The following is a 24,891-nucleotide window of genomic DNA, read 5'->3' as shown; positions in this document are numbered from 1 at the left end:
AAGCCTCAATAATGCAATAATAATGTAATTGAAATGCAATGTACTAAGATGAGTCATTGATTTATTGAGACCAAATTGTCTCCAGAGCTAGGAATATGTATTCTGTGAATTGCACGGTAATGTAAATGCATTTACCAACAACCACAGTAAAACAAAGATTATACAAGCTTTGTTTGTCTTGTTTTTTTAATGCATTGATGTACCTTCCCAGTGAGAGGGCTTGTTGTGAGATAATGTGAGCGATGAAGGGACTTTCCTCGACATTGACAGGGTGGGGTGTGTCCAGTGGTGTCATTCAAACCCTCAGCTCTCGGCTCTCTAATCAAGCCATGTGGACCAGCAGGCAGACACTACTGAGCAATAACTTACCCTACAAAAACATGCAGTACTTTTACTACATAAATATATTGATTGGTACACAAACCATCAGCTTTAAATTACTTTTTATTCAAATATGTCTAACAATAAATTAATTCAAAGTATACCTACTCACTGCAGTGTCTCTCGGGGCCAGATCTGCAAACTAGCTAGATGTTTTGATTTGACAGGTTTTTAATGGTTTATTTAAGTACCAAGGGATGAAGGTCTTCAGTTGTTGCTATTATTATTGTAATGGTAAGTTTTACAGCCACAGTTAAATTCAGTGTTTGTATTGAAAATCACAACAAACTGTAATATGGAACAGATCCTTGTTAAAAGCATGACATTCAAAAGAAACAGGCTACAGGTCAGGTGCAAGAATTGTGATGCTCAGGACGTGCAATTATGCCTAGCTATCATTTTAGAAGACACAATGTTAGCCTGGTCCCAGATCTATTTGTGCTGTCTAGCATACTCCTTTGGTCATTGTCATGTGTGTGAAAAGGACCATAGGAGTTGGCCGAGTTGGTGAGACAGCACAAACAGATCTGGGACCAGGCTTAAACAATAGTGTTACGATCAACTAGGAGTGGTGGTGCGTGGAATCAGGCGCAGAGAGCAGGGTTCAGTCTTTCCTTCAAATGTATTCCCCAGTGCAACAAAACAGTCACGCCAACACACAGGGCGTATAATAAGTTGCCGGTCCAAACAACAGGACAAAAATAGTCCGGAGAATAAATGTACGAATAACTCACACCATCAAACACAGAGTAACACAAACAAGCCCGCACAAATACCCAGTGTGCCTAGTGCCCTTAAATACCCTACAAACATACCCTAATACAAATCAGGTCTACCCAATTACCCAATAACCAAAAACAAACGGAAAGGAAATCGATGGCAGCTAATAGGCCGGCGACGAAGACCGCCGAGCCCCGCCAGAACAGGAAGAGGCACCGTCTTCGGCAAGGTTCGTGACAAATAGTGATTTATTTATTCTCGAGTTCAGAAGTCAGAAAAGCAGAGGGCTCAGCCAGACAACGATTGGAGTAAAAATGAAGAGCGCAGGTATTTTGAAGATAGGACTGGCAGCTCCGTGGAGATCAGGCCAGCAGAAAGCCTGCTCCAACGTGTGACGTGTCTCAGGACTGATACCTGGAAAACCAGGAAGATTGAGGAGATTGGTACAGATGTAGTAGTGAATACATATAATTATTTTTGTATCCTGCAAATATGATCTTACCATGTTGTGTCCATTCATTCCAGGTATGCAGTGAATCACTTTTATGCTGTCCTCCAGTGTCTGTGTGGAATGGAATTGAATTGGAACATAATATTACATGTGGGAACAACACACCTACTGTACAATCATGTAGTTTGTTAAGTTAAAGTGCTCACCTCTTGAGTGATCCAAGAGCAGATGCTTCAGTTCGCGGAGAGCGCGGGTGAGATTCTCCAGACGGTGGTGAAGGTGGACATTCTCCTCTTTCAGAGCGTGGATGGTATCCTGGAGCTCATAGCCAGAGCCAATGCTTGGAAACGTACAGACCACCCAGAACATCACAGCCACCTGCACAGTGAGCAGTGTTGTCTCCCTCAAGGCCATAATAGCGAAAGATAGGCTAATAGCAATTCTGTCTGGCAAAATCAGCTCAATGTTTCATTGCTTTGTCAAGAATGTCTGAATACCCTTACTGCAGCAACTGTTCTGATAAACGGCTCAGCTGCTCCAACATGTGATAAAAGCATGTGTAAATGGCAGAATTGCCTATTTCTAGGTCAAACCATTATTTGAGGTCCAGCAGTGGTGGGCAGCCATTGGCAACTCTCAGAGATCAATTGTACCGTTCTGCATCACTAATCTAGGCTAGGGAGATGCTTTTCTGTTCCCTAATGACATTGACTTCATAAAGTCCACCACAAAGGTGAACCAATTGGCTGTGAACAGTGAACCTATCACATTCCAGGAAACCAGAGAAACCCAGATGGATTCAGCCCAAGTCTGCAATGCCTGGGACAGTAGTTACCCACATATAAAAAATACTAGTTTACTATAAAATACTATATAATTCTGGAGTAAACTGTACTATGCTACACACTGTAGTATCCCTTGATAGTGTGTAGTACTTTGTAAATAATTTTGTAGTATACTGTAGAATACTATAGTAAATAATACATTATTAATATAGTCCACAACAACAAAAGTCCTCCATTTTTTTTAACTATAGTAAATACTACAGTATTTAATTTGCATATACCCTGCCCATTCCCCTCCACTACATCCCAATTTGCGCCACCCATAAGTGAGAAAACTACATGCCAAGTATAGACCATATAGTTTGTTTCCTACAGGTTAGAAGAAAAGAGCAGAAGCTCTGAACTCTCCGTTCAGACCCCAGTCCTACCTACCTACAATACCTACCTACCTACCTACCTACAGGTTAAGGAAAATGTGCTCATTTAGTATTTCTCCAGTAGGTTTCCTCAAGGAGAAAGCCCCCCACTTCTATGTCAAAGATAATAAAACAAAAACCCTTTAGTAAATACTACAGTAATGTCCCCCAAAACACTACAGTAAATTCTACAGTGTACTACAGTCCGCAAAAACACTACAGTAATTACTGTAGTATATAGTACTATTTTTTTACTACAGTATTTATACTATAAATGGAGAAATTTCAGCACTGTTGCTACTCTCCCTAGGACTGGCCATCCTGCAAAGACTGCAAGAGCACAGCGCAGAATGCTCAATGAGGTTAAGAAGGATCCTAGAGTGTCAGCTAAAGACTTACAGAAATCTCTGGAAGATGCTGACATCTCTGTTGACGAGTCTACAATACGTAAAACACTAAACAAGAATGGTGTTCATGGGAGGACACCACGGAAGAAGTCACTGATGTCTAAAAAAAACTTGGCTGCACGTCTGAAGTTTGCAAAAGTGCACCTGGATGTTCCACAGAGCGACTGGAAAAATATTCTGTGGACAGATTAAACTACAGTTGAGTTGTTTGGAAGGAACACACAACACTATGTGTGGGAAAAAAAGGCACAGCAGACAAACATCAAAACCTCATCCCAACTGTAAAGTATGGTGGAGCATCATGGTTTGGGGCTGCTTTGCTGCCTCAGGGTCTGGACAGCTTGCTATCATCGACGGAAAAATGAATTCCCCAGTCTATCAAGACAGTTTGCAAGAGAATGTTAGGCTCTCTGTCTGCCAATTGAAGGTCAACAGAAGTTGGGTGATGCAACAGGACAACGACACAAAACACAGAAGTAAATCAACAACAGAATGGCTTCAACAGAAGAAAATATGCCTTCTAGAGTGGCCCAGTCAGACTCCTGACCTCAACCCGATTGAGATGCCATGGCATGACCTCAAGAGAACAGTTCACACCAGACATCCCAAGAATATTGCTGAACTGAAACAATTTTGTAAAGAGGAATGGTTCAAAATTCCTCCTGACTGTTGTGCAGGTCTAATCCGCAACTACAGAACACATTTGTTTGATGTTATTGCTGTCAAAGGAGGGTCAACCAGTTATTAAATCCAAGGGTTCACCATACTGGTACAGATCTACTAAAAATCCTAGTGATATATGTGTCAGTAAGTTTGGATTTGTAGCATTTATAACAATGGTTATCAACTGTACTGCAGGGATAATTGAGGTTGTGGTGGCACCTGCAGAGAGGTATTTGGGGAGAGGTATTTGGGTGTGTGAGTTATAGGGTGTGGTGGTGTCCCTTCCTTTTAGGTTGTTGGCCTGAGGTAGGACTAAATGTTTTATATTAACAAGGCAAGTCAATTAAGAACAATTAAGAATGGTGGTGTTATTTTTTGTGTTTGATGATTTTCTGTATTATTTTTTTCCAAGCAAAGTATAAGGGATTTGTACTCCAGTCTAGTAGATGGCGGTAAAGCAACATTTATTGGATGCCAACAGCCGTTAAACCTCATCGAAGAAAAAGACAAGGAGGAAGAAGAATAAGAAGGAAAAGAAAGTGTTTTGAAATAGCATCCGGTTGAATTAGTGGTCACAGAGAATTCAAGATGGCGGCGCACATGTCGCATTGTAGAAGTTGGGGCCGTGTTCAGAGGTAATATTCACAGTTTAGTACTTGCAAAAATAAAATACCGTAATATTTTATATTCACGTGTATCCTAAAGCATTTGAATTGACTTTACTGAAATATGTATTTTCGTGATCAGCTAGCGCGCAAGCAAGCCGTGTAACTGATCGATTAAGTCAAACAAAACAATGTTGTGGAAAGCTATATTTTTAATCTGCAGTCGGCTGCGAACGAATAGCATTATTGACAGTGGCGTTATATGCATGCGAGTACAGTCGTGATTTCCTCTAGCTAGCAAACTAGGTAGCTGACGTACACTGTCACTGGCAACTTGGATTTCTGGACAAACACACTTTGGCATCATCAATAGTTAGCATATGGTGCTACCTAGCTCTTTTTTATAAGCTAACTACTACCTTTAGAGTCTATTGACAATAGTATCTTCTGGTCGGGAAGTTTTAAAGGTCCACTATAATTGCTCGGTTATTTCCTGATTGCAAAATTCTAATAGTTCGCCTATGTTCAGTTAATCTAACAAAACAATCAAGTATAGTGTAGAGAATCATTGGACCATTTTAACCACTGAAATATTTTCCATAACCAAAAATATTGTATTTTCAGGTGTTTGAAGCTGGTGTACAAAACCAATAGTAAAAGATGCATAAACGAAAGTAAGAACAGGAAGCATAGAAATCGCACACACAAAACATATACAGCTTCTTAGAGTTACTTTCGATGAGAATTACATTTTATTTTTAAGTTTATTATTATAATTTTTTGTATTTTACCCCCGGTTTTGTGATATATGAAGTGTGCGATGGTCAAAACCTCCCCGAACCCGGATGATGCTGGGCCAATTGTGCGCCGCCCTATGGGACTCTCGGTCACGGCCGGTTGTGAGACAGCCTGGGAACGAACCCGGGTCTGTAGTGACACCTCAAGCACTGTGATGCAGTGCCTTAGACCTCTGTGCCACTCGTTAGGCCGAGAATTCCATCTCTATGTTTATGGAAAAAGGGGCATACATATAGTCTCCAAATATCTCAACACAACTCTACGATGGAGTTGAGGGGAGACTAGTGTGAGCTGACTGGAGCTCTGATATCACATAAAAGGAAGTTATCAAAAACGATGGATTTCAGCACCCAAGGAATAGCCCACCGTATGGATGGTGTGATGCAATTGGGGAGCCTTCGGAGGCCCTCAGAGGCCAAATTGAACTCCGTACCGCATCGCAGTGGGCCTCTCCATTTTTTTTGTAACAATGTAGAGAGCTCCGTATAGGTCTGCATTGACTTGATTGGTTGACGGTAGGTGAGGGCGGGAGGTCCTGTATAAACACTAACTCCCTTGACAAATTCCTTCACAACAGCTCTGTGCTGCTCTGCAAAGCGCAAGACTGCAAAACACAACAAGTATGAATGCCCTGACTTCTGCAGAGGCCACATCACTGTACGGCCAATGCAGACAACGGATTGACCATGCAGCGTCTTTAAGATACAACTGGTCCACGGACCCCAACCGATCCAAATGTAGCATGCATCGGTCAGATAATCGTTTTGAACTTTATGAATAGCAGATCTACTAAAACATTTAGCTCATTACTTTCTTTCTACCTTTCAAAAATACCTCATATTTTGTGGCACCTCCAGTGTAGAACTAAGCATGTAGCTGTTGACATTTGTTTTGCATGCTGAACAAGAACAACTCCAGGCAATATTACTATCCTAGTCAAACTGCGCACTGATTTAAACAATCAGTGTAAAGATATACAGGGTAAAGTTGATCATTTCATAACGACGCCAGCAATCACTTTGCAAGGCACACTGCATGGCCAAAGCAGGAGAAAAGGAGCTCCCTAAACTTCCAAACGGTCAAAACTATTCGATTTTGAGGTGGGGTGAAATCCGAAGTTGTGCTTTATATTTGTTGGAGATGTCATAGCTAATTTGTAAACTAAAAAAATGTATGCGTTACTAGCCCAAACAGTTCATCTGCAAAAATGATACGTTAATTAGTGGGCGACGGTTATTTCTGAAGTGGGGGGACAAAAAACAGGCTACATTGCGCCCCCCTCCCCAAATCTGATATTGGTAGTTGGGTGGTAGATGCCAAGTCTCCCTCATGGCCCATGTGCCTACATTGTACATACACCATAAACATGCAACATTCACACACACACATACATACACCATATATACAGTTGAAGTCAGAAGTTTACATACACCTTAGCCAAATACATTTAAACTCAGCTTTTCACAATTCCTGATATTTAATCTAGTACAAATTCCCTGTCTGAGGTCAGTTAGGATCACCACTTTATTTTAAGAATGTGAAATGTCAGAATAATAGTTGAGAGAATGATTTATTTCAGCTTTTATTTCTTTCATCACATTCCCAGTGGGTCAGAAGTTTACATACACTCCATTAGTATTAGCTAGCATTGCCTTTAAATTGTTTAACTTTGGTCACACGTTTTGGGTGGCCTTCCACAAATTTCCCACAATAAGTTGGGTGAATTTTGGCCCATTCCTCCAGACAGAGCTGGTGTAACTGAGTCAGGTTTGTAGGCCTCCTTGCTCGATACATACTTTTTCAGTTCTGCCCACAAATTTTCCATAGGATTGAGGTCAGGGCTTTGTGATGGCCACTCCAATACCTTGACTTTGTTGTCCTTAAGCCATTTTGCCACAACTTTGGAATTATGCTTGGGGTCATTGTCCATTTGGAAGACCTATTTGTGACCAAGCTTTAACTGATGTCTTGAGATGTTGCTTCAATATATCCACATGATGCCGTCTATTTTGTGAAGTGCACCAGTCCCTCCTGCAGCAAAGCACCCCCACAACATGATGCTGCCACCCCCGTGCTTCACGGTTGGGATGGTGTTCTTCAACTTACAAGCCGCCCCCTTTTTCCTCCAAACATAACGATGGTCATTATTGCGAAACAGTTATATTTTTGTTTCATCAGACCAGAAGACATTTCTCCAAAATGTACGATCTTTGTCCCCATGTGCAGTTGCAAACCGTAGTCTGGATTTTTTTATGGCAGTTTTGGAGCAGTGGCTTCTTCCTTGCTGAGTGGTCTTGCAGGTTATGTTGATATAGGACTCATTTTACTGTGGATATAGTTACTTTTGTACCTGTTTCCTCCAGCATCTTCACAAGGTCCTCTGGGATTGGGTTGCACTTTTCGCACCAAAGTGCGTTCATTTCTAGGAGACAGAACGCGTCTCCTTCCTGAGCGGTATACCGACTGCGTGGTCCCATGGTGTTTATACTTGCGTACTATTGTTTGTTTCAAAAGCTTCTAAAGCCATGACATCATTTTCTGGTATTTTCCAAGCTGTTTAAAGGCACAGTCAATTTAGTGTATGTAAACTTCTGACCCACTGGAATTGTGATGCAGTGAAATAATCTGTCTGTAAACAATTGTTGGAAAAATGACTTGTCATGCACAAAGTATATGTCCTAACCAACTTGCCAAAACTATAGTTTGTTTTCAAGACATTTGTGGAGTGGTTGAAAAACTAGTTTTATTGACTTCAACCTAGGAGTATGTAAACTTCCGACTTCAACTGTATATATTATCATTTACACTTGCACAGTCAGCGCAGACGAATCCAAATCAGAGGCCCAGCTCATGAGCAGCAGATTCTAATTTAGAATGAAAAAATGGTTTAAGTTTCAAGCTTTAATGTCACGTGTTAGCTATTTAGCAGACTTATGGCTTGGTGATAGAAGCTATTCAGGAGCCTGTTGGTGTCAGACTTGATGTACCGCTTGCCATGCAGAAACTGAGAGTAGTCTGTGGTTTGAGTGGCTGGAGTTTGTAATGATTTTCCTTCCTTTCACAGCCTTAATGTAACAAATGTTAGATCATTGGACCAAATCGCATTGATTAGTTCTCTAATCAAACTGAATCGCATATATTCGTTTTGAGTGGTCTTTAAAGGGAATGATGCACATCCCTAGCATTTACACATAACATTGTCCTGCCGGCTACAACAGTACTAAAATCTGTTAGAACAGTATACAGTAAGTGTATATTTTACATTTTATATTGTTTTGATGTGATGAAAGTAAAGGGCTGTATCTTTCTACAACTGTACCGCAATTGAGAATCGATTGAGTATTTAGCTGTTTTGGCTACCAGAGCCGGTCTACCTCTGAAAATAGCATAAGGTCCTTGGACCTAATGGACTAACGGTAACGTTAGGCTCCTTAAGAGTATAAATTGGGCTAGGTGCTACCTAGAACATATGGAAAGATGAATCTGGTACTTAGGTGTGACTTCAGTTCCCCTGACTGTCAAGACATGCTGTTGTTGATTGCCGCAATCCATTAACTAACCTAAACCTGGCCTCTTTTCTAATCTTGGTGTGACATTTGTTTCCTCACTCGTCTCTAATATATATGGTCTAAAACGCCAAATTTGAATTTACTCTGTTGTCTGACCATTTCGTCCTTATTCGGGTGGAAATGGGAGACAAAATATCCACAGGAAAGTAATATTAACTGACCTAAAACGAGGATCTCTGTGTGTGGCTATACCGATTTGTCCGCTTATCAACTAAAGCTGGACATTACATGATTTTAAACTACTTGGGATCCACAACACATTTCTGGGATTGCAGGTGAATTGTATAATTGTAGGCGACAACTAAAACGTCTTAGGTCGCAGAATGGGAGTGGGAGAAAGACGTGCGATTATGGGTCTTTCGCTCTCCCGATCCGCACTCTAGGTCCAGATAAACATAATTCTGACATGCTAGATATTTTGCGTCGTTTCTTTTCTACAATGCGATTTGTACAATTTGTCCTCTGTTGCTTGGCTACAACCACAAAGAAGGGGTAATGATGACACTTCTTAAAGCCACAGGCACCACGACTCATCTGGAAATGTATAAAACCGGGATGGGTCTAGACAGGCGGCAATGTGAGCAAATTTGTGTAATATGAGCACACCAGTCGCTCACTTCAGGATGACAAGATTATGCTGACAATTCGCATAATGTTGTGAAGATTTTTGTTTTTCATGTAATGTATGCCTAGTTAAAGGCGCAAACTGAAGTTTTGCAGGTGTTTACATGGTTTTGCGCATGTGTCAGGTTATCGTAATCTCAACGGCAGTACTGACGTTCAAAAAAATCGGGTACATTATACTTTCCTGTGGATATTTTTCTTACATTTCTGCCTGAATAAAACAACTACAAGAGTAAGTTCAAATGTAATGTTGTTCATCATTTTGGCTTGTAAAGAAATGTATGTTTTTGCAGTTCTGTAATTCAGACTGGATTGCAGAAGTCTGAGATTACAGTCTGATTTATTTAGGCACATTTAAACCTTACATCTTTGCATTTACAGGTTTGGAATTGCAGTATATAGAAAGTACAGCAGTGGCAGCAGATATCCAAATATCTCACTCTCTGCACCGTTACCGGGTATCCCTAAACCAGTGTTTGCGTCCGTTGACGGGCATGAGCAATGCGAGACTAAAATCACTACTTTGGAAAATGGCCTTAAAGTAGCATCTCAAAACAAGTTTGGTCAATTCTGCACTGTTGGAAGTAAGTTGAATATAATTGATCTTTTCTTATTCTATTTCAGAAAGTCTCCATTGCTGCATAATCAATAAAGTATGAATGAATGATGATTTGCTTCTTCTCTCCTTCCAGTTTTGGTGAATTCAGGATCCAGACATGAGACAAAATACCCCAGTGGAATTGCACACTTTTTGGAGAAACTGGCCTTTTCGGTAAGTATCATCTGCTTTGAGACGGCTTGTGCAAGAGATGTTCCACCGTTTTGCCTCAGTCTTGTCACTGTTGTAGCATAAGCAAATTGATGGCCATGTTTTTGTTTATGGGAAACGATGAATGTACGTGTATGTGCGTCTTCAGTCCACAGCCCAGTATGGCAGTAAAGACGAAATTCTTCTCACACTTGAAAAACATGGAGGGATCTGTGACTGCCAAACGTCCAGGTATGAAACATTTCCTTTTTGCTTCAATGTCCAGGCACAGTATGTTTTCTCTCTGCCTGCCGGGAAGGTATACGAACTATAGTCATGGTCTTTATCCCTTTCAGTGTTGTACTGCTTTGGAAGGGGATGAAGCTTTTCAGTCAGTTTGTGTGACGCCTAAGGTTTTATTCACAGAGACACCACCATGTATGCCGTCTCTGCCGAGGTGAAGGGACTGGACACGGTAGTCAGCCTGCTCTCCGATGCTGTATTGCAGCCACGCCTGCTAGGTGAGTCAACACTCTGAGTGACAGGTCTGTCTGTCATCATGTTTGACGTCTCCTTCAATGATTTGTGGAAAATGTTGACTTAATTGAATTGTCTACGAAAGTAAGACTAGTAAACGTTTTTTGTGGGAGTATATTTTCTTCAGGGATGGCTCTGCTTCTGGTTACTAGATGAGGAGATTGAGATGACTAGGATGGCAGTGCGCTTTGAGCTGGAGGATCTGAACATGAGACCTGACCCTGAACCTTTACTGACAGAGATGATCCACGCAGTGAGTCGTGCTATTGATTGATACTCAGAAATTATTCTTGAGCTGCACGACGTCTCTTGTTGCACCGTTACTAATTTACTTTGGCCCCACCTCTGCAGTGAGCCTAGATCAATTGCGCCATTTTTGGACAAATTCGTATGATGATACATAACGTTTCACAACACTTACTCTGTGAACTAGGCAGCATATCGGGGGAACACTGTTGGGTTGCCTCGCTTCTGTCCAGTAGACAACGTGGAGAAGATTGACAAGAAGCTGCTACATACGTACCTGCGGAGCTACTACTGCCCAGAGCGTATGGTGCTAGCCGGTGTGGGCATCGAACATGAACAACTGGTGGCCTGCGCCAGGAAATATCTGCTGGATGTGAAGCCAGTATGGGGAGCCAGTACGCCTACCAATGTCGACCTGTCTGTGGCACAGTACACTGGTGGAATCGTAAGGGTAAGAGCAGGAAGATTTTTTTTCCCCTTTCCTTCCTTCCTTTTTCCTTGTTTATTTTACTAAATCAGAATGTAAATCTCTGTTTTGATCCTCTCAGATGGATAAGGATATGTCAGATGTGAGCCTTGGCCCCACTCCCATCCCTGAGCTCACCCACATCATGATTGGCCTGGAGAGCTGCTCGTTCCTGGTGGGTGCTCACTGTGATTGGTTGGTGTGGAGGATCTCCCGCCCACTTGCTTGAACTGTCTCAGGCTCTATCTAGGCTATCCTGTATCTGGATGTTATTATACATATTTTGTGATACAGGAGGAGGACTTCATCCCATTTGCCGTCCTCAACATGATGATGGGTGGAGGCGGGTCCTTCTCAGCGGGGGGTCCTGGGAAAGGCATGTTCACTCGGCTTTACCTGAACGTGCTCAACAGGTAAGCAGGATACATCCTCCTCAATTCTAATGAAAGTAATTACGATTGTATATTTTTTAAATTCATTTAAAAAAAATCTACAGGCATCATTGGATGTACAATGCCACCTCATACCATCACAGTTACGAGGACAGCGGCCTGCTGTGTATCCATGCCAGTGCAGACCCCAGACAGGTAGGGAGAGGAGATTCAGGAGGGGCAGGACTTTACACTGTAGTTTAAATGGCTAATACTAAGCTGCCATATGCTCTGAATATAATATCTGTTAAAAATAAAACATTTTTGTTATGTCTTTTAAAATAATAATTTGGTGGTGGCTTATATTAGTCAAATTTCACACATTTACATGTATTCAGTGGCCAGTTTATAATGTATACCTATCTAGTTTTGTGTCGGTCCCCCATTTGCCTCCAGAACAGCCGGAATTCTTCGGGGCATGGACAAGTTGCTCAATTGGTATCAAGGGACCTAACGTGTGCCAGGAAAACATTCCCCATATTACACCACCGCCACCAGGCTGGGGCCATGGACATGTACTGCTTACGCCAAATCCTGACTGCCATCAGCATGACTCAACAGCAAGCAACTGAAATGTGTTGGCCTAGGCAATATTTTTCCACTCAATTGTCCAGTGTTGGTGATTGTGTGCCCACTAGAGCTGCTTCTTTAGGAGTGGAACCTGGTGTGGTTGTCTGCTGCAATAGACAAGGACTGACGAGTTGTGCGTTCCGAGATACTGTTCTGTACACTAATGTTAAACTACAGCGTTATTTGCCTGTTGGTGGCCCGCCATTCTCATTTGGCCTCTCAACAAGCTGTTTTCGCCGACAGGATTTCCGCTGACTGGATGTTTGTTTTGTCGTACCATTCTCGGTAAACCCTAGACCGTGTCGTGCATGAAAAGCCCAGGAGGCTGGCCGTTTCTGAGATGCTTGAACTGGCGCGGCTGGCACCAACAATCATACCACACTCAGTGTCTTAGGTCACTCATTCTGCCCGTCTAGCATTCAATTGAACAGTAACTGAATTCCTCAATGCTGGGCTCTGACTGCTTTATATAGCAATCCATGGCCACGTGACTGTTTGTAGGAGCGACCCATTTTTGTGAATGGAGTGGTGTACCTAATAAACTGGCCATTGAGGGTGTGAGAATTGGAAGTGTTTTTTTTTTTTTGCACATCCCAACTCTCTGAAACACCCTCGGAGAGTGGGGCCAGGGTCTGTCATTATCAATGGCGACCCTGGCGCAATTAGGGTTAAGTGCCTTTCTCAAGGGCACATTGACAGATTTTGCACCTTGTCGGCTCAGATTGCTAGTTAGAATCATTATGTGACTGGCCCAATAGCCTAAAGGTTATCTGGCGCCCCTGCATTTGACTTTTGTATGATGTGTGTTCTCTTGACGTTGTGAAAGTGCTGCCATTCCAAAGTTGTTGATTACAACATCTTGCTTTGTCAAGGTTCGGGAAATGGTGGAGATTATAACCAGAGAGTTTATTCAGATGGCTGGGACAGCAGGAGAGGTAAGGCTTGTCACACAAGCCATTTTAAAATGACAAAGTTTTCTGAACTTGGAACTCTCTCTTTGAACTTCCAAACGTTGCATCTCTCTTTCTGTGCTCAGATGGAGTTGGCGAGAGCAAAGACGCAGCTCAAGTCCATGCTGATGATGAACCTGGAGTCTCGGCCGGTTATCTTTGAAGATGTCGGCCGACAGGTTCTAGCCACAGGGAAGAGGAAGCTGCCACATGAGCTGTGTGACCTCATCAGTGAGTAGTAGTGCCCTGGGTCACCATAGTGGATATTGATATCCTCAAGCCCAGAATGAAACATTGGTGTCCGACAATCTGCAGGGAAATGACAAATCATGACTGTCATGGCAGATCAGTAGTTCTTTATGCTGACTTTTCACTCACTTCTCTTTCCAGGTAACATTACAGCAAGTGATATCAAGAGGGTCACAACCAAGATGCTGCGCAGCAAGCCAGCAGTAGCAGCGCTAGGAGACTTGACTGAGATGCCCTCCTATGAGCACATCCAAGCTGCCCTGTCCAGCAAGGACGGACGCCTGCCTCGCATGTACCGCCTCTTCCGATAGACCTCCCTGTGTTTACCCTGACATCAATGTATATATATATATACTGGACACTGACCTACACTACCGGTCAAAAGTTTTAGAACACCTACTCATTCAAGGGTTTTTCTTTATTTAAAATGTTTTCTACATTGCAGAATAATAGTGAGGACAAACTATGAAGTAAACATATGGAATCATGTAATAACCCAAAAAGTGTTTAAAAAAATAGCCACCCTCTGCCTGGAAGATGGCTTTGCACACTCTTGGCATTCTCTCAACCAGCTTCACCTGGAATGCTTTTCCAACAGTCTGGAAGGAGTTTCCACATATGCTGAGCACTTGTTGGCTGCTTTTCCTTCACTCTGCGGTCCGACTAATCCCAAACCATCTCAATTTGGTTGAGGTCGGGGGATTGTGGAGGCCAGGTGCAGCACTCATCATTCTCCTTGGTAAAATAGCCCTTACACAGCCTGGAGGTGTGTTGGGTCATTGTCCTGTTTAAAAACAAATGATAGTCCCAGTAAGCCCAAATCAGATGGGATGGTGTATTGCTGCAAAATACTGTGGTAGCCGTGCTGGTTAAATGTGCCCTGAATTCTAAATAAATAATAGACCGTGTCACCAGCAAAGCACCCCCACACAATCACACCTCCTCCATGTTTCAAGATGGGAACCACACATGCGGAGATCATCCGTTCACCCACACGGTGTGTCACAAAGAACCAAAAATCTCAAATTTGGACTCCAGACCAAAGGACAAATTTACACCGGTCTAATGTCCATTGCTCGAGTTTCTTGGCCCAAGCAAGTCTCTTCTTCTTATGGGTGTCCTTTAGTAGTGGTTTATTTGAAGCAATTTGACCATGAAGGCCTGATTCACGCAGTCTTCTCTGAACAGTTGATGTCTGTTACTTGAACTCTGAAGCATTTATTTGGGCTGCAATTTCTGAGGCTGGTAACTAATGAACTTATCCTCTGCAGCAGAGGTAACTCTGGGTCTTCCCTTTCCTGTGGCGGTCCTCATGAGAGCCAGTTTCATCATAACGCTTGAAGCTTGAAGGTTTTTGCGACTGCACTTGAATAAACGTTTTGAAGTTCTTCAAATGTTCCGCGTTGACTGACCTTCATGTCTTAAAGCAATGGACTGTTGTTTCTCTTTGCTTAATTGAACTGTTTGTGCCATAATATGTACTTGGTCTTTTACCAAATAGGGCTGTCTTCTTTATACCCCCCTACCTTGTCACAACTGATTAGCTAAAATGCATTAAGAAGGAAAAGATTCCACAAATGTACTTTTTAAGGCACACCTGTTAATTGAAATGCATTTCAGGTGACTACTTCATGAAGTTGGTTGAGACAATGTGCAAAGCTGTCAAGGCAAAGGGTAGCTATATTTTTTTGGTTACTACATGATTCCATATGTGTTATTTCATAGTTTTGATGTCTTCACTATAATTCTACATTGTAGAAAATGGTGAAAAGGAAAAACCCTTGAATGAGGTGTTCTATGTGTATGGTACACTAATGTTCTCCCAATGGAGCTGTGCTAAGCACTGAGAGGATTCATGTTTGGATCTCCAACTGTAAAAGAACATTTTTGAGTGAGGTGATTTTTAAAAAACAAAATGTTACTTTTGTTTTGCTTACCTGGAACGTCTACACTTTCTTGCCAGAGGGAAGTTTTAATTTCCTGTTCACTATCCCACCTGACCCACGTTGGCTGGGATGGTTTGCATGCTTTTGGGTTTAATTCCAAGTATGTGTGAATGAATATGGCTCGAGAGTTACATTGCTGGATCTGTAGAGGGAGACCTACAAATTACCTTCATGGTAAAAAGGAAAATAAAGGGTTGTGATTCTCTGATATAGTGATTAGGATCAATAGAAACGCTGCGCTGCTGAGGTCATCGGTGGTCACAGACAGATGAACATCTTGATGCTGTTCATGAAGTGACGTGGAGGGCAAAGAAAAAGCATCTAATGACGTACTTAGTAGTTTTACGAGTGGTCTGAGGCAGTCGGTAAATAATGTGCGTTTTCAAATACAACTTCAGTAACAAGGGATTTGGGAAACTGCTCAGAGATTTAACAATGCTCCTACAAAGGCTCTAAAGATGAACTTAGCCTTAAGATACTTTTTGAAAACCGGGCCCTGGACTACACTGTATGTGTGAATGTCCTAGCAATGTCCTACTACACTGATATTTGCACATTTAACACAGATACTTCCTTAAGTTTGAGACACTTTTTAAATTACATTTCAGAGGCTGGAGTCTCACCCAAAGCCTTGTCATCTTCAGCAGACGGTGACAATACTAAGAGAGACGTATCTGACTAACTGCAAGCACTTCTGTCAAAATGTCCCTTACACATATGGCTGAGTTAGTCACCTGTGTACAGCAGAGATAATGAGATGTTTGGATTAGTGTCACCAACATTGAGGCTGTTTCTTGAAGATAGGTACACATTGATTTCCACTTATCCAGACTGAAATTAGACCTCCTGTATGATGCTGTGTAGTTATAGTATTCTAAGCTATATTCTTTCATTCAACCCACTATATCACTGTTTTGACATCTGTGTATACAAAGTGTACAAAATATTAAGAACACCATCCTAATTGAGTTTCACCCCCCTACACGGTGTTGAAAGTGTTCCACAGGGATGCTGGCCCCATGTTGACTCCAATGCTTCCCACAATTGTCAACTTGGCTGGATGTCTTTTGAGTGGTGAACCATTCTTTCATACATGGGAAACTGTTGAGCTTGGAAAGCCCAGCAGCATGGCAGTTTTTGACACACTCAAACCGGTACACCTGGCATCTACTACCAGACCCCATTCAAAGGCACTTAAATATTTTGTCTTGCCCATTCGCCCTCTGAATGTCACGCATACTCAATCCATGTCTCAATTGCCTCAAGGCTTAAAAATACTTCAACCTGTCCCCTTCATCTCCAGACTGATTGAAGCAGATTTAACAGGTGATAGTAGCTTTCACCTGGGCAGTATGTCATGGAAAGAGCAGGTGTTCATGTGTTGTACACTCAATGTATATCGTACTGTGTGTGTGAGCTGATATCATTTCAGGTGCCAGAGAAATCTTTACATTTATTTCTCATTTCCAAAACTATATCGCTATATAGTGGTATGTGTCTTCTCTACATTGTAATCATGTATTTAGCTTTTTCACTTTGTTTCAGAATACTGCCACAATCTTAAATTTAATTTCAAACCAAGGTTTCTCTGCGTCCTTGAAAGTGAAAATAATGAATGTGATGACCCATATGTGTATCTGTATTCAGCCCAATTGGAGATTTGTTTCTGGTGAATTAAGAATTATTGCCATGAATTAGCATTTATAAAACAATTATACTGCCATTCTTTGAGGGATATTTAATGTCCACTTCAGATGACAGAAGAAGACATTTGTTTCACAATCTCAAAAATAAAACAGAAATAGCATTCCAAACAGCTTATGTGATGTTACATCACAAATCATGTTATAAAAGACCCACAGATATGGAGTCCTGAGAAAAATCACAAACAAGATCACAGGCACTTGCCCTGAGCGTTAAAGTGAATGAGAACTCATGATTCACCATTACACCAGAACCATTGATCTCCATGCAATGAATCTTCTTCCCCTCGTTAGCACAATACAGTACATGGAAAGTATATATTTTTTTGTGATTAAGTTACATGAGTATTTAATTTAGTCACGACAGATGACATTAAGGCAATGAACCAGAGTTCAACCGCTCCAACACGATCCACATCACCATTGCAAAGGATGGTTCTGTATCCATTATGCGAGATATTAAACAATATGTTAATAAGCAAGATATTTCACAAATATCACATGTTTTTTTATACAATGCCAGAAAAGCCACCATGCCTTAATTCAATAAGCACCATACTTGCAGGAAATGTATGTTCATCAAGCAACATCAAAATAACAAATTCCCCTTAAATTTGATAGGGATAAGTCCATTTCTGTGAAATCATGGGTCAGTTTCTTTACTGGAGGAAATCCAAGAACACCCCAAAGGTTTGGTATATCAAAGAAAGAGCTGTTTGATGAAAATGCATTGACAAGGCCTTTGAATACAGGTACACCAAGTAAAAAGTGACATTACATATGGACCATATCATCCTGGCTTGTTAAATAAATGTACAAAATCAAAACAACAAAAAAAGAACGTATTAAGTACAGTATACTCAGAGCAACATCAGTCAACCAGCACACACGGGTGACTGATTACCTTTCAATCTTCAATGTCAGGTTCCCCAGTTCAGTCTTGTTTATAGGTCTGTATAAATAGACCCGTTTACTGCAGAGTCTGCAGACTGGAGTCTGTCTGAACTCAAGGTCCCTGCCTTTGAGAACAGCCCCCCCCCCCAAAAAAACCACATGAGTGACAGTTCCAACAGCTCTCAGTAGGGGGCGCTCATGGATCAGCCTACGTGACTTCCATGACTCACAGGGAGATTCTCAATTAGACAAAAGTCCGTCCTCTCCTCCCTGACCCGGAAAGCGATAAGTGGTCGAGGAGAGTGTCAATTCGTTAGTAGGCGAACGGAGGAGTCTGCTCATTACTTACTTCAGCAGAGGTTGCACAATAGTATTCTGGGCTAGTGTTTTAATATCCACCACACCCCTTTTGAATCAGCTGTTGTTTTCTCAAAGGAGAAAAGTATGCACACATTTAAAAACTATACGCTACTTTTATCTAGAAAATGTTTCGCACAACTAGCTAAATTTGTATCCATTTACACATTTATTTGGGGATTCTACCCGTCAACGTAATTTGCCTGATGACACACAAGTGGAGAACGAGAGTCATTTCATACAAGCACATTTGTTTCTACGTTTCCTCTCCTCGATTACCTTTGACCTTTTTTCAAAAGCAGGCGAGGATGCAAGGCCTCGGACAAAAACCAACAGATTCTCCCACAGACTGGGCTGGAAGTGGAACCACAAGACTGGTTCCCTTTGGTCCCTCATGGCTGGGTCAGATTGATTCTGGTCCAGGTTCAGGAGATGGAGCAGATGGTGCTGCTGCCCTGGTCCTTCGTGGCTTCTCTCTTCTTCAGCTCTCTGGTGATCCTCCTCCTGATGCCCTCCAGGTACAGACTCCTGTCAAACTGGCCCGCTCCCAGAGGAATACTGAGAAACACGCCAGACAGTGAACAACAAATAAAGAGGGTTAACCAACTGTTCTAAATCTTGAGCTTTTCGTTGACCGCACTTTTGGACACCTATTACTACGAGAAAGGTTAATAGTGTTGGAGCTGAAAGCTGCAAATAACTTGCTGCTGTAAACAGCTAAGAGAGGCAGGGGTGGGACTCACTTGTCTCTTCCAGGACGGAGTTTGACCTGGAACATGCCGATGACAGGCCGGTGGTCTGACGTCTTGATCATTGAACAGCTGGTGTACTTTATCACTTTGATGTCACCCACCTGCCTGTTCCTGAACAGTATTCTGTCCTAGAGCACACAGAGGAACAGTCAAATAAAACATTCCTTTTTGTGTGTGTGTGTTTAAAACAAGCCTATAAAATAAAGCAAAGTGGCCTGCTTGTATGAATGACACAGGGTATCGCTGACGGTGACACGTACTGTGTATGAGGGAGTTCTCTGCTTAGAGGTGGTGTCATACACGTCACAGCCAACGTCAAATTTGTAGGTGGGGAGGAACTGAATCAGTGCTTCCTGGAAGCCTTTAAAGATGGAACCTAGAACAGAGCATAACACATTTGTACTCTATTGTCAAGTATCTGTCACAGTGAGCGTGGTAACAATACATTGAGATATCATCCACAATCTAATACATGTAATATTTGCCTAAACCTCTAGTGTTAGAATGGTGTTGTTCCATGTAGACGTACCATCCTTCATTTCCTTGGAGAGTTGGTCATGGTGGAGAAGAGGACCCATGTCCACACCCTGGTTCTGGTTTAGAAGGGCCTCTACCTCCACACGGTCTTTACTCAGGCGGAAGTTAAAGTCCCCAAACCAAAAAACCTCATCAAACCGTGTTGTCACATCCGCTGAAAGACATAGTCATTATCAGTAACATTAACAATGTACTTATTGAGCACTTGTTGCATGAGGGAAACTACAGCATTTCTCCTCACATAATTAGGATGCTCTTCTAGATGTGACAACAGTACTTCAATATAGTAGTAGTACTGCAATAAACAGCTCTGGTCTTTAAGAGTACTTACAGGATGTGGAGCGGTAAGGGTTGGTGTCTGGAAGAACTTTAGGCAGAGCAAGTGCTTCAACGATCTTGTTGTAGTCCAGAATCCTCTCGTACACTCTGGAATCTCCAGCTGGAACATAAGGATATTTCTTAAATCACCTAGTTAGCAGTGCGACTGTATCCAAAAGGCTTTCCACTTCCTGTTTACATTCACATGTAATAGCATCACCTCCTGAACAACAGAGGTGTCACTCACAGGTAAAATGGGAGGTGATGAAGAGGAAGGAAGTGCCAAAGAAGGTGAAGCCGATCCCCACGGCTCCTTTGGTTTTAATCTGAGACATGATGCGTGTTGTGACCGTGGCATGCTCCACTTCTGTTAGGAGGAGATGCGATGGTTACAGGGGCCAAATCAGATCACGTACTGTACACATAAAATGTGCAGTGGGTAGCCAGAGAGATCACCTTACAATGTTACCTCTCTTACAACATTTTAATTAGAGACAACCTTCTGAGATTTGTTGATGGGAAAGGACTGATTCACTCTCGACAACTTGTAGTAGTGCCATTTGGGACGGACCTGAGCAGAACCAAATGAGGTCTCTCCTGACGAACACAGTGAGGTAGAGAACCCCGTGGGAGGCTGCGTAGAGCATGACGTAGTACGGCCCCAGAGTCTCCTGAAGACGGATCTCCCATTCCCTCCTGTGACACACACACACAAAATCAGCATAGAGTGCTGAAGACACAATTGATATAATGCAAAATGCTCTCATACACAGTCGTCCTATACCGGTCTGGACATCCCTCCTGGACTCCGATGATGTAAAAGTCTTGTGCAAATTCAGAGTCTGTCGGAAGCAACAGATCATCTAGGTTGTTTGGAAGTCCCTGAAAATGATACGGAAGCGGTCATTTAAAAAAAAAAATTGCAAAGAGAGTGAGTGTAGAACTTGCGTACAGATATTCAGGCTCTAGGCCTAATGTTGAACAGTAGAAGTGGTCCCACCTTCTCTCCATGCATGTTCCATGTGGCTATGTAGATGCCAACTCTCCTCTCTGGGAAATAGCGGTCCAGCTCCTCAGCGCCCAGAAGGGCACCACTGCCTAGCACGCTGCCCTCCAGAAAACTCCTGGAACACAATGAGGAAATGAACACTTCATAACCGGAGGTATAGCAGCACGGTTTTCCCTGCTTGCTCTAACAAACAGTTCGTATTCTTGGCTACTTTGAACCAAACCCATTTCAAATGTCTGGTAGGCTCCATTATACAAGTTAAGTAGAATACACACACAATTCAAAGAACGCTGGATATTATTGGCACTGAGGCACATTTCAAAACATAGGCTTCTTCCATAGCTGATAGTTGTCTGAAACATTTCAGATAAATCCCCCGATTCCTTGAACAGCTCCTTGCTGAGGCACAACATGTGTATTGAGACCCATCTTTGCACCCCAAATGGTGGCAAAAGCTATGCTGATTCACACACTCCCACCTGACAATTACCTCTGTCAGAGTGAGCACTTACATACCATAAGCCTCTGAGGCCTTCATTAAAGCAGCCAGTGTTGCTAGAGCACACACCAATGCTAATGCCCTAGCTGCAGATGTGGCACGGTAATAATTACAGCAGTCTTCTTGGTTACAATGCACTGATGGTGAATGTGACTGCTCACAACAAGTTACAATAGCTCAAATGCCCATCTGTAGTTTATGCAGAATATATTTAACTCAAGGCCCACCTCAAGTCTTACCATGAGATGTCATGTTCCACATCGCAGGAAGTACATGATTTTATCAATGAGATGGGGCATCACTTAAGCCTATCATCATTTTAGAGCTGCATCAAACAGTCAACGGATACTTTATACACTGCATCGAGATCATCTATTACAGTTTCAATGCCTTTAGAAAGCTATCAAGACTTCTAGCACTCTGATACCGGTATGGTATCCAATACAGGTAGAGAAGGCTTCTGCAGGACGTATCTGGTCAGTAATCTGGAGAGGATATCATGAGTGAGAGGCGTGTAGTCCTACCTGTTCCTGACGTCCCTGGGTCTGATAGGGTTCAACACGCTGAAGGTGGACTTCATGGAGTTGACAGAGGTGTTGTCCAACACCATGTTATCCAGAAGCCGGCTGTCGCTCAGGTTCCTGTGCAGGTGCAGCCTCTCAGGCCCAGCTCTCCCCGGCACAATGCCATAATCCACGCAATCCCTGTCAATCCGATTAGCCGTCCTTAAGGACTCTGACGCCAAGGTCTGCTCCAGAGCAGGAAGTGGACCCGATGGCTGTAAGGGAGAGAGGCGTACCTTAAAGGGCCTCCCCCGCTGCTCCACTGGGTCACCGTGGTGGTCGTGGGGCCTCCTCTCATACTCGGAGAGGCTCTGGCCCCTGGCCCTGAAGACAGGGGACCCTGTAGGAGTTAAGAGGGGTCCAACGATGGAGCCCTGTCCGTTCCTTAAGGTGGCAGCACCGCTCAAGGTGAACACACCTGTAACTGTCGAGTCCTCCTTAAGAGAGTCTGTGGAGGAACCAGTCTCAGCTGGGTCAGTCAGACTCTCCTGGCTGTGCTTAAGTCTTCTGCTTCTCACCTCCTCCATCGAACCGCTCTTCCCTCCCTTCGACAGTGCAAGGGGCTTGGGCAGCAGGGGCGGTCGCGGCTGGTAGAGACTGGTCTTGCTGCTTTGGTCTTGTACATCCTGAGGGAATTGCAGGGTGTCGATGAGCTTGGTGGGTTTGTTGTCCTCTGTAGAGGGGTTCACTGGCCTCTTGTCACTGCCAACTCCTGGATCCTTCCCACCAGGAGCTCCACGAGGTAACACTCCATCAGGCTGAGAGGGGCTGCTGTCCTCCCCATTCTCAGTCATCCTCATGCCAGGCTGCACCTTCTGTCAGATGTCTGTCAGTACCATGGCAAGGAAGGTCATCTAGAAAACAATTATAGCTACTGTACTATTAATGAGAATGGATTGACAATATTTCTAATTATATGCATGATTGTTACACTAGCTAGCTAGACACTTGCTATGTTACTTATCTTACACAAGCAATGACGCTAGGTAGGTAACGAATTGATTAGCCCGACTAAGTTTGCTGCACATATGGTTGGCTCATGTTAGCTAGCTAAATTACTGGAAGAGAGAACTCCACAGACAAAAGAATAAACCTTAAGTTACCTGTATATTTAACAGCTCAGTTGGCAGTAATGTTAACTGGATGCTAAAATGGCTAACTACTGTGATGACATGTAAAGCTAACTAGCTAGCACGTTTACGATAATGCTAGCTAGTTAGCTACATCATCGTAAACATGTGCTGCTAGAAAAGATAGGGCGCATAGTAAGCTGCTAACATTAGCTATACAGCATTCAAATTCACATAACATTCGCTAGATAGCTAGCAGAAACGCACTGGTGAAACGTTGTAGTCGCTAGCTCTGCTAATATTCTAACCTATGACAGAACGCTCGGAATATGGCAGTCTGGGAAAGACAAATGCATTAGACATGACACTACATTTAATCAACGTTAGATACCTGGGGAAAAGCGAAATCAAGTTTCGTCCATTACAACATTGTGAGAATATATCGTTAGAGGTAACGTTAACTAGCTAGCTATTTTTAGTTTAGCTCCCAACGCTAAACCAAACTTTCCACTTCTCTATGATCACTTGACATGGTTTTTCTTCTTCGTTGATGTTTATTGGCAGACTACATTCATAATGTGTATTGCCGCCACCTACTGTAAGGGGTAGTAAAAAAAATACTACTAAAACAAATTCATAACTAATTACCAAAAACACTAACCAAATTCACGCTACTGTATAAAATAAAATAGACACTACTCCTTCGGTCGGATTTCAGATCCCTACACAGGATCATTGAACCTCTTCATTCAGTACTACCTGTAACATTTCGGCTGTATAGTCCTGGAGATCCAGAAATATATTTGCCGCCTTCACAATGATGTCTAACTTAGATTTGTGTATTCATTTGACTAGTGCAATTTATCACTTGCGCTATAAAACGCAACTAAGTCCACCTTCTTCACTGTTAGTGTGTCGGGATCCGTCTCCTGCATGGCATTCACTGCAGACTGTGGGCCATCCACTACCATCTCATCTCTACTCACTCCTTCAGCTATTTTCACCGCCTCCACATAGGCGACCTGCTGGATAGCCCTGATCCTAGTTACTGCAATCTCATTCATCCTTACAGGGCACACCGGGAACGTGATTCCCATCACAATAACAACATGCTTCATCGGACTCTTCAACTGCTACATACAGTATTTATTACTTCGACAAACACTTGCCACGTGTCCAAACTTGTTAGAATTGTAAAACTGCAGCGGCTTCTGCACTGTAAATATGTTGTCATCGCATACCTCACATTTCCACGTTTGACATAAATCGGGTGAACCACTTAATCAAACCGATAGGCTTTGCTCCTTCTTTCCATCCATCATTTAATTCAAGCGACGTGCGTCTACCACTCCTGGGACGTTATCCCTTAACCCCACAGCCTCTATGTCAAACGAGACACGAGATGACACCTTTATCCGGAGCCCTACTCTGAAAATCACAGCTTTCCACGTCATACGTCAACATCTTGTAGAGCCACAGAGCTTTCTCCTTTTGCGCTTTCGACACTCACGATATCAACATCATACCGCTCATTGTCACTCTGACCGATTCCATTCTACCCAATTCGTCGTTCACCATCTTCGAGACCGCAAACGAGAAAACAAAACACACGTTGCTTGCATTGTAG

General features: G+C 42.7%; 2 protein-coding genes and 1 non-coding gene across 10 annotated transcripts; 2 read left to right on the top strand and 1 right to left on the bottom strand.

Annotated features, from left to right (window-relative positions):
* Window positions 1–2,808: 2,808 nt before the first annotated feature.
* Window positions 2,809–2,861, top strand: LOC116374899 (U7 small nuclear RNA). Its single transcript, XR_004210925.1, has one exon. It is a non-coding gene; the product is annotated as a U7 small nuclear RNA (small nuclear RNA).
* A 1,513-nt stretch (window positions 2,862–4,374) lies between these two features.
* On the top strand, window positions 4,375–17,376 carry LOC109895739 (mitochondrial-processing peptidase subunit alpha). The gene is made up of 13 exons (XM_020489688.2): window positions 4,375–4,458; window positions 9,801–10,003; window positions 10,112–10,191; window positions 10,337–10,419; window positions 10,594–10,688; window positions 10,857–10,957; window positions 11,138–11,401; window positions 11,499–11,591; window positions 11,711–11,829; window positions 11,913–12,003; window positions 13,290–13,352; window positions 13,454–13,598; window positions 13,758–17,376. The coding sequence occupies exons 1-13, from the start codon at window positions 4,412–4,414 to the stop codon at window positions 13,925–13,927; spliced, it is 1,554 nt and encodes a 517-aa protein (XP_020345277.1). The 5' UTR covers window positions 4,375–4,411; the 3' UTR covers window positions 13,928–17,376.
* Window positions 16,158–24,879, bottom strand: LOC109895740 (phosphatidylinositol polyphosphate 5-phosphatase type IV-like). Of its 8 annotated transcripts, none has more exons than XM_031830263.1 (11): window positions 24,775–24,879; window positions 22,156–23,048; window positions 21,124–21,247; window positions 20,908–21,005; window positions 20,695–20,819; window positions 20,371–20,490; window positions 20,137–20,244; window positions 19,798–19,959; window positions 19,529–19,644; window positions 19,260–19,396; window positions 16,158–19,074 (listed from the first exon to the last, which is right to left on the bottom strand). In XM_031830263.1, the coding sequence occupies exons 2-11, from the start codon at window positions 22,992–22,994 to the stop codon at window positions 18,942–18,944; spliced, it is 1,962 nt and encodes a 653-aa protein (XP_031686123.1). In that variant the 5' UTR covers window positions 22,995–23,048; window positions 24,775–24,879; the 3' UTR covers window positions 16,158–18,941. The 8 variants fall into 8 exon arrangements, with proteins under 8 accessions (XP_031686123.1, XP_031686120.1, XP_031686122.1 ...); XM_031830260.1 differs by having other exon boundaries at window positions 20,893–21,005; window positions 24,775–24,860; XM_031830262.1 differs by having other exon boundaries at window positions 24,506–24,821.
* Between the last annotated feature and the right edge of the window lie 12 nt (window positions 24,880–24,891).

The sequence above is a fragment of the Oncorhynchus kisutch genome, linkage group LG8, assembly GCF_002021735.2.
Source record: "Oncorhynchus kisutch isolate 150728-3 linkage group LG8, Okis_V2, whole genome shotgun sequence".
In the NCBI taxonomy this organism is placed as follows: domain Eukaryota; kingdom Metazoa; phylum Chordata; class Actinopteri; order Salmoniformes; family Salmonidae; genus Oncorhynchus; species Oncorhynchus kisutch.
This window is presented reverse-complemented; position numbering and strand designations above follow the sequence as displayed.

What these genes read in the sequence shown, in the direction of transcription:
- LOC109895739 (XM_020489688.2), top strand. Translation starts at nt 4,412, where the DNA reads ATGGCGGCGCACATGTCGCATTGTAGAAGTTGGGGCCGTGTTCAGAG. An exon ending in TGACAGAGATGATCCACGCA is followed by an intron (nt 10,958 to 11,137) that starts GTGAGTCGTGCT and finishes TCTGTGAACTAG; the next exon opens with GCAGCATATCGGGGGAACAC. An exon ending in TGGAGAGCTGCTCGTTCCTG is followed by an intron (nt 11,592 to 11,710) that starts GTGGGTGCTCAC and finishes TTTGTGATACAG; the next exon opens with GAGGAGGACTTCATCCCATT.
- LOC109895740 (XM_031830260.1), bottom strand. Translation starts at nt 22,994, where the DNA reads ATGAGGATGACTGAGAATGGGGAGGACAGCAGCCCCTCTCAGCCTGAT. An exon ending in GGAACATGCATGGAGAGAAG is followed by an intron (nt 21,006 to 21,123) that starts GTGGGACCACTT and finishes TATCATTTTCAG; the next exon opens with GGACTTCCAAACAACCTAGA. An exon ending in AGAGAACTCCCTCATACACA is followed by an intron (nt 19,397 to 19,528) that starts GTACGTGTCACC and finishes TGTGTGCTCTAG; the next exon opens with GACAGAATACTGTTCAGGAA.